Genomic DNA, 13,197 nt, shown 5'->3' with positions numbered 1-13,197 from the left:
TTAATGTTAATTTAACTGCCCTCCTATCTACGCGGCCGTATATACAGTGTGTATAGCCTATGCGTGTACAAGTACGAAGTGTACGCTACTCAAGACATGCACTGTACGTTATCCCGGCGAATTTATATCTGGCTTATCTATAGGCGAGCTGTGCAGTGCGGACACGAAATGTGGTCGGCGAAAATGCGGCCGGCAGACCTTAGAACGCGTTTCTACGTTAAAAAAGAAGTGCTAAATAAACCCACAAACGCGTATACGCTGTGCAGTGTGATGCGTGAGCCCATGGAGTGACAGCTATTACGCTGTACTATATGTGCAATGAAAACAATGTCAGTAAAACCATGCAACATCGCATACGCAGCACCCTCTCCTACCTCTCTCCCCTCCTCTGATTCCTTCCACCCCCTCACACTCCTTCGGTGTGCGGACGTCTACACCAACGTCGCTGATGCGGGGAGGTCGGTGCCTTTAACAGTTGTGGCTATAAAATGTTGTCAGTGGCTGCCACCACCACCATAATACCTGTAATCCTGCACTCTCCTTAATCCATCCACTGTGCCGAAGGTTCACGTATGTGCGCAGTGACGCGAGTTTCCTCGTGGGTCGCCGTTAGCCCAATGAGAGAAACAAAAGAAGCGAGAGGAAATAGACGAGCCTGTCTGGAAGAGGCCCTGCTGAAGCTAGGCGCCGAGAACTAGTCGGTGGCGCTTGGAAAGAGTTGATCCAGAGCTGGGAAATGTAGAGAAAAGGAAAGACACGGAAGTTCCAGTACATAATTCTGTTTAGCCATCCCACATGAAAAGAGGGGATGTAAAGGAAAAGGAGGAAAAAGAGGGGTGAAGTAAGGAGCAAGGATCGACGTAAATGCTGGACGTGAGACGTGTGCGGCGTTGTCATAACCTGATGCTACATCTTGAAGCGAGGAGATGTTGGGTAGCTATGCCGTAGCAAGCAAAGCAAGAAGCATATATGGGAAGCGGAGCAGTGCCTGATCGCTGCGGAAACGCGTCTCAGGATTTCGATCACTGCAATCGGGAGAGCAACAAAGTTGTTTAGTGTACAGTGCAGCATTTGCCTCTGCGCATTAAACGCAGGGCATTGAGTATATGCATGCTCGATCGTCTCATCGCAGCCGTAGATTCCGCAGGCAGGCTCTGAGCAGTATACCAATGAGGAATGAGTAATGGCTTGTGAAAACAACATTGAGCCACACCAAAGCCCTTTCCGACTACTAATATAATTTATAAAAGCAGCCAAAATTATGTACGGATGGTCCAGTAGGAAAACGGCGAAGACAATTAAAGCTGGTCCTCTAGTCATAAATAATAATAATAATAATAATAATAATAATAATAATAATAATAATAATAATAATAATAATAATAATAATAATAATAATAATAATAATAATAATAATAATAATAATAATAATTGGTTTTGGGGGAAAGGAAATGGCGCAGTATCTGTCTCGTATATCGTTGGACACCTGAACCGCGCCGTAAGGGAAGGGATAAAGGAGGGAGTGAAAGAAGAAAGGGAGAGGGGTGCCGTAGTGGAGGGCTCTGGAATAATCTCGACCACCAGGGGATCTTTAACATGCACTGACGTCGCACAGCACAAGGGCGCCTTAGCGTTTTGCCTCCATAAAAACGCAGCCGAACCCGACCGCGGCGGCTGCGTTTTTATGGAGGCAAAACGCTAAGGCGCCCGTGTGCTGTGCGATGTCAGTGCACGTAAATAATAATAATTGGTTTCTGGGGAAAGTAAATGGCGCAGTATCTGTCTCATATCGTTGGACACCAGAACCGCGCCGTAAGGGAAGGGATAAAGGAGGTAGTGAAAGAAGGAAGAGAGGTGCCGTAGTGGAGGGCTCTGGATTAATTTCGACCACCTGGGGATTTTTAACGTGCACTGACATCGCACACCACACGGGCGCCTTAACGTTTTTCCTCCATAAAAACGCAGCCGCCGCGGTCGGGTTCGAGCCCGGGAACTCCGGATCAGTAGCCGAGCGCCGTAACCACTGAGCCACCGCGGCGGGTCCTGATCCTCTAGTCAGGCGTGACATTTTAGCATGACCGAGTTGAATTAGTCTACGGAATAGCTGCGCCAAAAAGCTCGACGAGCAGTTCGCCGCGGTGGCTCAGTGGTTAGGCGCTCTGCAACTGATCCGGAGTTCCCGGGTTTGAACCCGACCGCGGCGGCTGCGTTTTTATGGAGGCAAAAACGCTAAGGCGGCAATCTCCGAAAGCAGCACCCCGACCCACGCATCGCGGGAAGTGAGCGCATCGACAGTGTCACCGGCTGTCGCGCACTTACACGGTCACAACGTGCAATGATCCTCTGCGCGCGCATTGGCTGCGTGTGGCCCGGGGAACGACGGGTGCGTCACGGAATCGCGACGAGTGATGTGTGTGACGGATGCGGTGCAGTGGAAACACTAGAACACCTGCTCCTTCACTGTGCCGCGTTCGCCGATGCTCGTCGCGATATGCTCGCGGCCTATAGGGCGCAGGGCATACTACCAGACTCCATCAAGACGCTATTGTGGCCGCAGGGCAGTGCGCGCACTCGTGAGCGAACATTGGTGAGCCTCTGTGCATTCCTCGAACACACGGGCTTGACGTCCCCTCTGTTCTCCGTCAGGTAGTTACACGCAGTGACCGAACGCTCCGCGAGTTCTACCTTGGACGAATAACAACTGGACGTCCCACTCCAGTTGTAACCAACACAGTGCTGTGCGCGTGTGTGATTTAATTCCTCTAAAATGAACTAATAACGCGCACAACCTGGACACATTTCTTATTGTGTAAATAGGTTGTAAATATTACTTCTCCCCATATCCTCTCTTCCTGTCCCCTCACCTCTTTCATTTCATTTCTCCATTCTGCCTGCTATCCTTTATTTCCGCTGCCCCAGCTCAGGTGCTTCAGTATCGATGGCAAATGCCGGGGCTAGCAAAAATCTTTTCCTTCCTTTTTACTATTATTTTTAATAAAACCACTACCACCACCACCGTGTGCTGTGTGATGTCAGTGCACGTTAAAGATCCACAGGTGGTCAAAATTATTCCGGAGCCCTCCACCACGGCACCTCTCACTTCCTTTCTTTAACTCCCTCCTTTCTCTCTTCCCTTACGGCGCGGTTCAGGTGTCCGCCGATATATGAGAGAGATACTGTGCCATTTGCTTTCCCTAGAAACCAATTATTATTATATTCTTCTTCTTCTTATTATTATTATTATTACGACGCGGTTCAGGTGTCCACCGATATGCGCCATTTTTACTCACGGCCAATGACGCCGACGACACCGGCTTTTCTGCGACACGAGCTCCTTAACGCTGTCGCGTTAATATCTTAGGTACAAGGACCCGCTGCAGATATTAAATCGGGTATCAGGTATGCTGTGCGATGTCAGTGCACGCACGTTGAAGATCCCCAGGTGGTCGAAATTATTCCGGAGCCCTCCACTACGGCACCTCTTTCTTCCTTTCTTCTTTTACTCCCACCTTCCTCCCCTCCCTTACGGCGCGGTTCAGGTGTCCTCCGATATGTGAGACAGATACTGCGCCATTTCCTTTCCCCAACAGTCAATTAAAAAAACGAATTTACAATCGTCGCTATGATGTATATTGTTTCCGACGCAAGTTCTTGGAAAAGTGAAAGATGGTGACTGTGGCGATGTAAGCAGTTATTCACTGAGTCATGTCTTAGAAGGAAAGGGTGGTAGTGGTTTTATTAAAAATAATAGTAAAAAGGAAGGAAAAGATTTTTTCTATCCCCGGCATCTGCCATCGATACTGAAGCCCCTTAGCTGGCGCAGCGGAAATAAAGGACAGCAGGAAATCATGTTTTTGGTGTCGAGAACCCGCCTCTTTATTGTCCCGACACCCCAGAAAACCGCATCACAATCCAAAAACTTAAAACTGAGCTTACGAAATAAGAGAGCAGACGGAATTTAAATTTCAGTAAAGGTCCCATGCTAAGGAAGTCATTGAGCCGGATTCTGGAAACTTGGTCGGGCTGCGCTCTTTTTTCGCCCGATAGCTTTGTTCAAATGAAAGGGAGTAAGTGGCATCCTTTGGCATCATACGAACAATGACGTCTCGGTCGCTTCATTGCTTCTCTCGTTCCCATCTTTTGCAATCTGTTCATTACTGCACACAAGTGAGGAATTTAAAGAATGCATGTGGCATTACACGTTCTCAAACGTGCTCATTCAGTGCAAATATAAAGAATGCATTTTGCATTACACGTTCATAAATAATGCGTTCATACCAATGAGCCTATAGGCGAATTTTTGAGAGGCCTTACCCGTTTGGGAGAGGCCTGTTATCTGAATCAAAAGATAGAATGCTAGAAATTGTTGGTGGTTTAACTCTGGTTTACCCTGGTCGAAAGCGAAAAGCTGAGGAGTTGTTCATAAAATAACCGCTGGGAAAGCAAGAACTGCCACCGCGGTGGATCAGTGGTTGGGGCGCTCGGCTATTGTTCCCGGGTTCGAACCCGACCGCGACGGCGGCGTTTCGATGGAGGGGAGACGCAAAAGGTGTCCGTGTGCTGTGCGATGTCAGTGCACGTTAAAGATCCCCAGGTGGTCGAAATTATTGCGGAGCCCTCCAGTACGGCACCTCTCTCTTCCTTTCTTTCAATTCCTCCTTTATTCCTTCCCTTACAGCGCGGTTCAGGTATCCACCGATATGTGAGACAGATACTGCGCCATTTCCTTTCCCCCAAAACAAATTATTATTATTATTATTATTATTATTATTATTATTATTATTATTATTATTATTATTATTATTATTAAGAAAAGGGATAAAGTAGAGAGTGAAAGAAGAAAGGAAGAAAGACGCGCCGTAGAGGGCTCTGTAATAATTTCGACCACCTGGGCGTTCGTGTACTGTGCGATGTCAGTGCACGTTAGAGATCCCCAGTTGGTCGAAATTATTCCGGAGCCCTCCGCTACGGCACCTCTTTCTTCTTTCACTTCCTCCTTTATCCCTTCCCTTATGGCGCGGTTCAGGTGTCCACCGATATGTGAGACAAATACTGCGCCATTTCATTTCCCCCAAAACCAATTATTATTATGATTATCTTTAACGTGCACTTACATCGCATCCATCGCGTGGTTATACCTTTCGTTTCTTTCGCAGAAGAAAAATACATATATAAATATAAAAAAATCGCATCAAGAACAAGGGTGGGCTGCCCTTCAGATGTGGGCTATCCCCAGTATTTTGCGGCACAGATCGGGAAAAAAAAGATGGATGAAGGCCAGAGTGCTGGTTCGATGTGAAGGCCGAGATACGTTCGCATCGCGATACTGATAGGAACCTCACCGATTGTAGAGGTTAGTTCTACAGAGCGGCGCGGGCACGGACACGCGATAGGGTTGGTATGGAGCGTATAGCCGCAGGTCTCCCTCCACGCGTCAGGCGCCGCAACGACAGGCTGGACGCAGGTGTCTTCCTTCGCACCCTGGAACTGCCGCTGTCCGGTTCGCGCAATGCGGAGTCGGCGGCATGCATCTGTTGCGGTCGGCGGCCGGCAAGTAACAAACAGTAATACGCCCGGGTGCAGAGGTCGACCGCGGGTTCTCTCACGTGCTTCGCGACTCAGGGACCCTAAAGGGTTTCGGCCTCCCCCCCTCTCCCCCCGCACGCACGCATACACACACTCACGCACACACACGCGCGCGCGCGCGTGTTTTTGCTGTTACCTTTTGTTCTTTCTTACCCACTTGGTATCTATTGAATACGTTCCTACATACGTATCTCGAGGCAGGTGATGATAAAGAAAGCGAACACATGCTTCGTTGATCTCGTCTTATCTCTCTTTCCCTGTGCCTATCATACCAAGGGAAAAACCCTCAGTTTGAGATAATGCAGCTAAAATAGCATTTGCAGTGAGATATGCCAGGGGATTACGCTCGCGTTGAACTCAAAACAGGCGAAAAACCGCATACAGCCACGCGTTACGCCTGGAATTTTTTAATGAAGCAACTGGAAAAAGGGAAAAAAAGAACATTCAAGTTTAGTTGTATGCAAGACTACGAATAACTCTTTTTTTCTTCCCTGAGAACTGTGGCCTTTGAAAAGCTTGCCGTACTATATATAGCTGACGGGTGTACTTCGACAATGCCAATCTTTTGCCGGACGTTGGAGCGTTTCAAGGTTTTGGAATGGTTCTTAGAGAGAAAAAAACCGGAGCAGTGCCCCGGCCACGTGGCCCCGGCAACTCCCTCAGAGCCCGATCCCCTGCCAGGTGGAACTCAAAATTACTACTACTAGCTCAATCCTATCGCGGAGAAAAAGTTCCTGCTTCACGATGCACAGTCTCATCTCATGCGCGTCACAAGTAGACTCGGGAACATTGCAGAGCAGTCAGGCAGGCAGAGTGAGCCATCGAAATGTCACGAGCGAAGAGAAAATTCGGCCCATTTCCAACACAGCAAAGGCCTTTTGAACTGGTTTGCTCTCGTATGCCATACCTTCGCATAATCGGCAGTTCTTACACAATCTCGCGTTGTCTGTGTGCAGTACACACCACGTCGGACTCGAAGGGGCTTCCTGCATGTGGTCTCCATCCGGCCGCGTCAGCTCGACGAGACGACGGAGCCACGGTGACGTTCACCAGTTGTGGACCACGGTGCCGGCGCGGATCATGGCGGACAGGGTGAGCATGAGAACGAAGACAACGAGCATCACGCCGACGCCGCCGTACCAGTAGCGCATCCACTTGCGCCTCGACGACGCCAGGACGGAGTCCTCGAAGGACCAGCTGTCGGAAGACATCATCTTTGCGTATGTCTTCGTCTTCGTCGGCCTCGCAGCGTGAAGCGAGACGACGTCACAAAGAGCATGCCTCAAAATAGCCGGGTAAAGGAAGTTTCACGAAGGCAAGACTTAGTTAACGGCGGATGGTTTCCTCATGGCACCAGAGAACTATAAAGACGTTTTTTAAAGATGTTGAGCAAATTAGACTTGACTCCGGGGATCTCAGTTTCGTTCACCATCATCACCAGTTTTCCAATTACTAGCTAGTTTTTAAAACGAGATTTATTGCCACAGGGCATCAGTGGGCGAAGGTGTGATGAAGGCTGCAGTAATTATTAAAATAATGAAAAAAGGTTATCTGATTTTATAGTTTAAACTCGTTAACTATATATTTTAAACCACCCGTGGAGTAAGAGTGGGATAACTGTGAAACGCTTAAGCGGTATTCACACGGCCGATGGAGTCCCCAAGGCGTGACGTATACGTAGTCGCCGTCACTGGGAGTTTATCCGGAGTTTATACGGGAGTCTATCCACTCCCGTAGAGGGTATGTACTGCCCTCTCGTTAAGGGAATGCGGCGATTCTCGACAAAGGAGTGAAATATGAAACGGGTTTACTCCATCTTTAAGGGTGTTTCGGTAGCACTCCTTTACTTAGAGCAGAAGATATGTGGCGGAGAATGGGAACTCATATTGAAGCTCGCCTTCTGCTCCTCCAGTATAGGCCATCGACGATGGGATTCGTCCGTCCTGGCTTAGAACGAACATGACAACCATCGGGGGCATATATTTATGGGAAACTCGTACAGGGTGTGGTTGGGGAAGGAGGAATGTTCCGAGCTCCTTGTCTCTAGTGAGATCGCTACCACCACCAACACAACTCGTGAAATGAAGACGCAAGGGTCAAAAGACGCGTTTGGAGGTTGCAGCCTGGCCATAGCGGAACCTGTGGGCACCCGTGCTCGAACACCTCGCTTTCACCCGCTTGCGAATTCTGCTGGCCTCCATCGAACTCCCACTGCATACGACAGTATGATGCATTGCTTAGTGTGCCTACCAGTCATACTTTCACCGCGGCGTATGACGAATGTAACGGAAAAATCGTTTGGCCCGTGGACGAAAAATATGATTATTGGCTTTGCAAAAAGTGTCGGCTAGCACTTAGCGAGGTACGTCCAGCGCCTAATCTTTATAAAACAGTGTAACACTTTTGTTGGCGATACCTCATTGACCCTTTCACCCTTTCCACCTCCTTCTTGACCTTCTTTGGTAAGCGCCCATAACATCTCCCTGAGAAGAGGTGAGCGCTGTACATAATGCGTGCATGAACATACGCATGAAGCGAACAAAACCACGAACTTCCCCTGTATACGTCACGTCCCCACGCAGTGACATATAGTAGTGTTTTTAGACACAAAACATTCAAGCAATAAGAACACGTTTTTTCAGAACATTTTTGTGTACACAGAGTTACAATTCACTTAATCCGCCTTTGTGTGCTTGATAGCTGCCGCCATCTGTCGCATGCGCCTGTCACTAACATGAACTGCGCATGCGCAGCAGGAGCTGGAAGTTACATTTTCAACCAGTGGAGCTGGAGGAGAAGTGGCGCGCATGCGCAGAGCGGCCTTGTGAAAAAGGCGGATTGCATCTGAACATTTACAAACATATATTTGATTGATATTCTGTAATGCGCATGGGAAAAAATCCTTAATAAACCATGCGAGAAATCTGTCCGGGCTTCATTGTATCAAAGAGTTCTGCTGGAAAACATAAATTAAGAAAATGAGGAAAAGGAAGCCTCATACAACGAGCATTCGTGTTACCTTTGTTGCGACTGATGATTTCTTCGCATTTATGAGAAAGACGAACGAAATAGAAAGTGTTTTATGGTTCTTACCCACAGGAACGTTTACTGTCCAAAATGAAAAGTAAACTTTCAGCGTCTTCTTGAGCGCGCTTCTCCGTACACTTTATTTCGACGGCCTTAACACAAGTGGACAAGATGCCACTTTCTATAGCGGCGCGATGAATCTAGCCGCTTTCATAAATTTCACCTCCGAAATTTGGAAATCGTCTGAACCATTAGCTCAAGAGTATAGCTGAAGTCTAAATTCATGTGACTCGAGACTCTAATTTTCTTCGCTTACCTCAGAGAGCTCTGCTATCAACCAGATCTGCACCGCACCACGTGACACGGCTTCATAGTGTTTCTCGCATAATGCTTCTTCCCACGTTCTCGGCAATCCTCTGGATGTAGTCGTGGGCTAACACAATAAGGAAGTTCAAGGTAGTTTTAAATGCGGTATCTAGAAAACCGGAATCAACTCCTCTCAGCACGGTGATTTGTCCAAGGTGAAGAATTTGAAAGTCTCTGAAAGTTGTTTTGCCGGTAGCGTCGTCAAGAAGCATTTCGAGACGCCACTTCAATGAACCAATCCAGAGTGAGATGTTTACGATATCGGCAGCCAGAGGCATCCCGACCGGAAGAGAGAGTATCAGATCCCTGAAGCTGGCTTCGAACGCAAGGCCACTTTCGTTTCGAGTTCCGAGAGCCGGCAACAGCTTTGATAAAATGCCGGCCCTGAAGACTTGAGGGATGACTTGAATCGTAGCGTCTGACAACGCGACCACTGCGTTCCATTCTTCCAACGGACTCTTTCGTGTTGGCAGGAGCTGGGGCTCGTGTGTCGCGGCTGTAAAAGAAAAATGCCCGGATGAATAGTTGCCGTCGCCTTTTTGTTAGCGGCTATGTGTTTTAGAACGAGGAAGATAAGTACATAGCGCGCATATTCACGCAAAATGGAATTTGGAGTCGTGGTCATATGCAAAGTGCGCAAGTACCGGAAAAAGCCCCATGCATGCTCTCACTCCACTCCTCTCAGGAATGGTCGACGTCATAGAAAACGTGAACAGAACATTAATTAGCGCCCTCGAACCGAACAGATCACGGCGGCCCCCACCCGCCGCTGAGGAAGAAATTTCACCTATGCCAAAGTGGTACGCAAGAAACTATATATATATTTTTATTACCTGCACCAATACAAATGAAGAGAACTGAGGCGACTATTTTAGCTTGCAAGACGGGAAGAGTGCAGCCAGTGCAGCAGTCCATTGCTTCGCGGATTTCGTGAGAGACGCAGAATTTTGCGACCGGAGGTCATGTTCCGTTGCGGCTCATGATTCAACCTGTAAATATGCGACTTATCGATTAGAGGCTGTCGCTGTTGTCCCTTATTGCTATAAACCTATGAATACCTGCTACGTTGACATATTCCTCTGTCACACCCGTGTGCCGTGGTCGCCTCGTGACAGCACTTCTTTGTCCACCTGAACGACAGCTAGCCACATGGAGAACATGATGTCTGGTTGGTGCGCCTCCAAAAACTCAAGCTCAACCCGCTTACTGGCTACTTAATGCATGAGCACAGGCTTGGGACGTTCGCTCTCCGGAGCTCGCGTTCTGAACCATGTCTGAACATGCCACTGATATGCTCCAAGCTAGTAGGACAGCCCCATCGACATCTCCACCAGCTTAAACATGGCTGCGCCCTTGTAGTACCAAAAATGTGCTGTTAGCAACAGCTCGTGAACCCCACTTGTAATGTATAACTCAGCTCTTAGACAGTGTTCGCAGGCTTGTGATCATCTGCGTTCGATGCGGAGACTTCTTTGGACACTTCGTTCTGGCAATAACGCGCAGGGTAGCGCCCGCTGTGAAGTAGCCGCGAGGACGCCTGTGGAACATCGCGGCACGAATGGTACGTAGCTTCGTCGCACTCTGGCTGAAAATAGACGGTTCTGAGTCTGTCCAGAGTCTGATCGCAAGGTTTTGATGTGCTTTGCGATGAATAAATCTAGGAATCTATTGCATTAAGTGTTTATTGACTCATGTCACCTTGCTGCCGCTACTGCAGAAACGAGCCAAGCGATGTGTTACGCAACGAGTGCAGAGCCGTCACTCAAGCCAAAAACGAGGAAAACTAAAGTTGGCAAGCAGAGAAAAACGCAGTACAAAGAGCTGATGAAAGGTATGCTGACACATTGTCGTGTTACTTGCGTATGCGTGCTTGAAGTTTTTTTGCATCACTTTTCGCCGGCATGGCTTGGGCCTCAAAACTTGTGCGCAAAAATCGAGCAAAAATGCGTCATTGTTGCGCGTTGTGCCTTGCAGTTTTCGAGCACAAGTTAATAGAAGTACGTTCGTTTTTGTCACTTCCTTTCTTTTCAGTTTCGTTTTGCGATATTCTCATCGCGCATTGTTTAGTGGTACTTTGCAACTCTCTGATGCATTGCGTATTTTTGTTAGCAGCTGAAATAAGGCCGAGATATCGCAGAGCATGCACTTAGCTTACCTAATTTGAACATCTTTATTTATTTCAGTACTTGAAGCCCACAAAATGAATCTGGAAGGAATCGGCCAGCCACCTAACGGAAACGCATATCACAGGAGGGAAATCATACTGACCATTCCGTCGACGTGTAACGTAATATCACTGCCTAGCAGCTGTGCTGGTTGCACTATCACTTGCGAAAAATGCGCATGCAACGCTGAAGTGCCCAGTGAGGGCTGTTGTGTAAGTCCTTACCTGTGTTTTCTTATAATAAAGTTAAGTAGAAAATTTTAGTTCTGTGTCGATATTTTGTACCCATTAAGCTTTCTCTAGATTCTTTCACATGAAAATGTATATAGTAAAATACGCAATTTTAATGGTTTTTGCAGTAGTGCTTTTCGATAAAAATCTTCTGTATGTCATATTTTTTTACCTATTAAGATTGCAGATATGATATAGGACTCCACATGATCATACATTTAAATCTGGCATTCTCTTCATTTACTGCTTTGTATATACTGCTTTCTCCGGTCTGTTCCGAGCAATCAGTTTGTGCTAACTGCTTCGTAAGTTGAACCAGTTACTTCTGTTAGCAAAGCACATGACATTTGTTTTCCTAGCTCATTTTAATTTGAGTGCTTTTTGTGCTAGATCCATTTTGTCCCAATTTTATATTACAAGAGATCCATCCTTAATAATGTGTCTTTAAAGTATAAGCCATAGTTTGCAGTATCTTGAGGCTTCTTCACGGGACACCAAAAATAAACAGTTAGCATATGCTGCCACAGGTGTGCCTGTCATCCTGAGATGATACTTTAAGTACATGAATGACATACACTTCACACACCATTACTCCCTTGAGTTTGCAAGCTTATGAGATACGTTACATGATGCATTATCAACTAGATTGACAACTGCAGTGTTCATGTAATGAAACTGTTCATGCAGAGTCAAGTTGCTGGAACTGTGGACGAGCCCATGGCATCAGATCTGAAACAGTTGTCAGTGCCTTTATGTAAAGAGGAAGAAGAGCTGCTGGGAATCTCAGGTGACATGTGTTTTGCATCATCCATGCTTCCCTTCTCTGCTGATGCGGTCGAGGCGGCACACTTTGACAGCGAGCTGATGGAGGATGACCGGCACGAACCGCTGGACGAGTGTGCTGCCACCAAGTCTGTCGTTTTACCGACACCCTCCAAGAAGAAAGCACCGCCTGATACTCTACGGCTCACTGCTGCACAGCAGGACAAGGTGGCGAAAGTGAAGAAAGCCGTCTTGGAAAAGCTGGCACAGGAAATGCAGCTGCGAATGAGTCTGCGGGCTTTTGTGGAAGTGTGCGTGCATGCAAACCTGGTGAGCATCATTACTGTGAATAATTAACGGCCGTTGGCCACCTTGATTACTAAAGCGTTTGCTTTTTATTCATTTATGAGACTGTGAGGCAGCACAAAAATGTCCGATTGCAAGGACTGTGTGAAATTGTCAAGGTGCCAAAATGACACTTTTATGTTAAAAAAAATTTCTAGCCTTTCCAGTTGCCGTATACGTGATGTGGAAACAAGATAGCAGACAAAAATACTGGTCTGGTGCTGAGGGCGAGTTATTGCTATAAAAATTAATTCACAATATGGGCAATTGTTTTGCAGTAGTTTTTCAGTAATGCCACATGCACAGCTACACAAGCTACACAAATAAAGTTAGCATTGCTGTATAGTATTTGCAGCTCTTGCAGCTCGATTTCTGCTTGGCTTAAGTATCTAAAATGTCAGTTTTTCAGTTTGCAGGCTGCTGGTTTGGATGCAGGTTCCTAAAGACTTTTTTTTTTTTAAGGCATGGATTTTAAAGCCTTGGAATGAATAGATTTCAAGTTTTACAGCAATGTTCACTTTGCCTTTCATTAACTTCAGTGCACCTTAAGATTTAAATGGTTTTATATGTCATGGCAAATGTTTTCATGGGTTATTACTTATCATTGCCTTATGTTGTTTGGGCTCACATTCTTCTTGGCACTAAAAATATAATGATGATTTTGTGGCATAGTGTGCATGTTTTGGAATTTATTCTTTGTACATGATGACAGGCCT

The 13,197-nt window shown here is 46.9% G+C and overlaps 1 protein-coding gene across 1 annotated transcript in view; it reads left to right on the top strand.

Annotated features, from left to right (window-relative positions):
- The first annotated feature begins 10,292 nt into the window (after window positions 1-10,292).
- PolrMT (mitochondrial RNA polymerase) overlaps window positions 10,293-13,197 on the top strand; it is a 52,963-nt gene continuing 50,058 nt past the window's right edge. Inside the window, exons 1-4 of the mRNA XM_077654172.1 lie at window positions 10,293-10,540; window positions 10,697-10,810; window positions 11,163-11,356; window positions 12,062-12,466. Coding sequence (XP_077510298.1) covers window positions 10,384-10,540; window positions 10,697-10,810; window positions 11,163-11,356; window positions 12,062-12,466 — 870 coding nt within the window. The 5' untranslated portion in view covers window positions 10,293-10,383. The remainder of the gene's footprint in view (window positions 10,541-10,696; window positions 10,811-11,162; window positions 11,357-12,061; window positions 12,467-13,197) is intronic.

This window comes from Amblyomma americanum, chromosome 2 (assembly GCF_052857255.1).
Source record: "Amblyomma americanum isolate KBUSLIRL-KWMA chromosome 2, ASM5285725v1, whole genome shotgun sequence".
Classification (NCBI taxonomy): Eukaryota; Metazoa; Arthropoda; class Arachnida; order Ixodida; family Ixodidae; genus Amblyomma; species Amblyomma americanum.
This window is presented reverse-complemented; position numbering and strand designations above follow the sequence as displayed.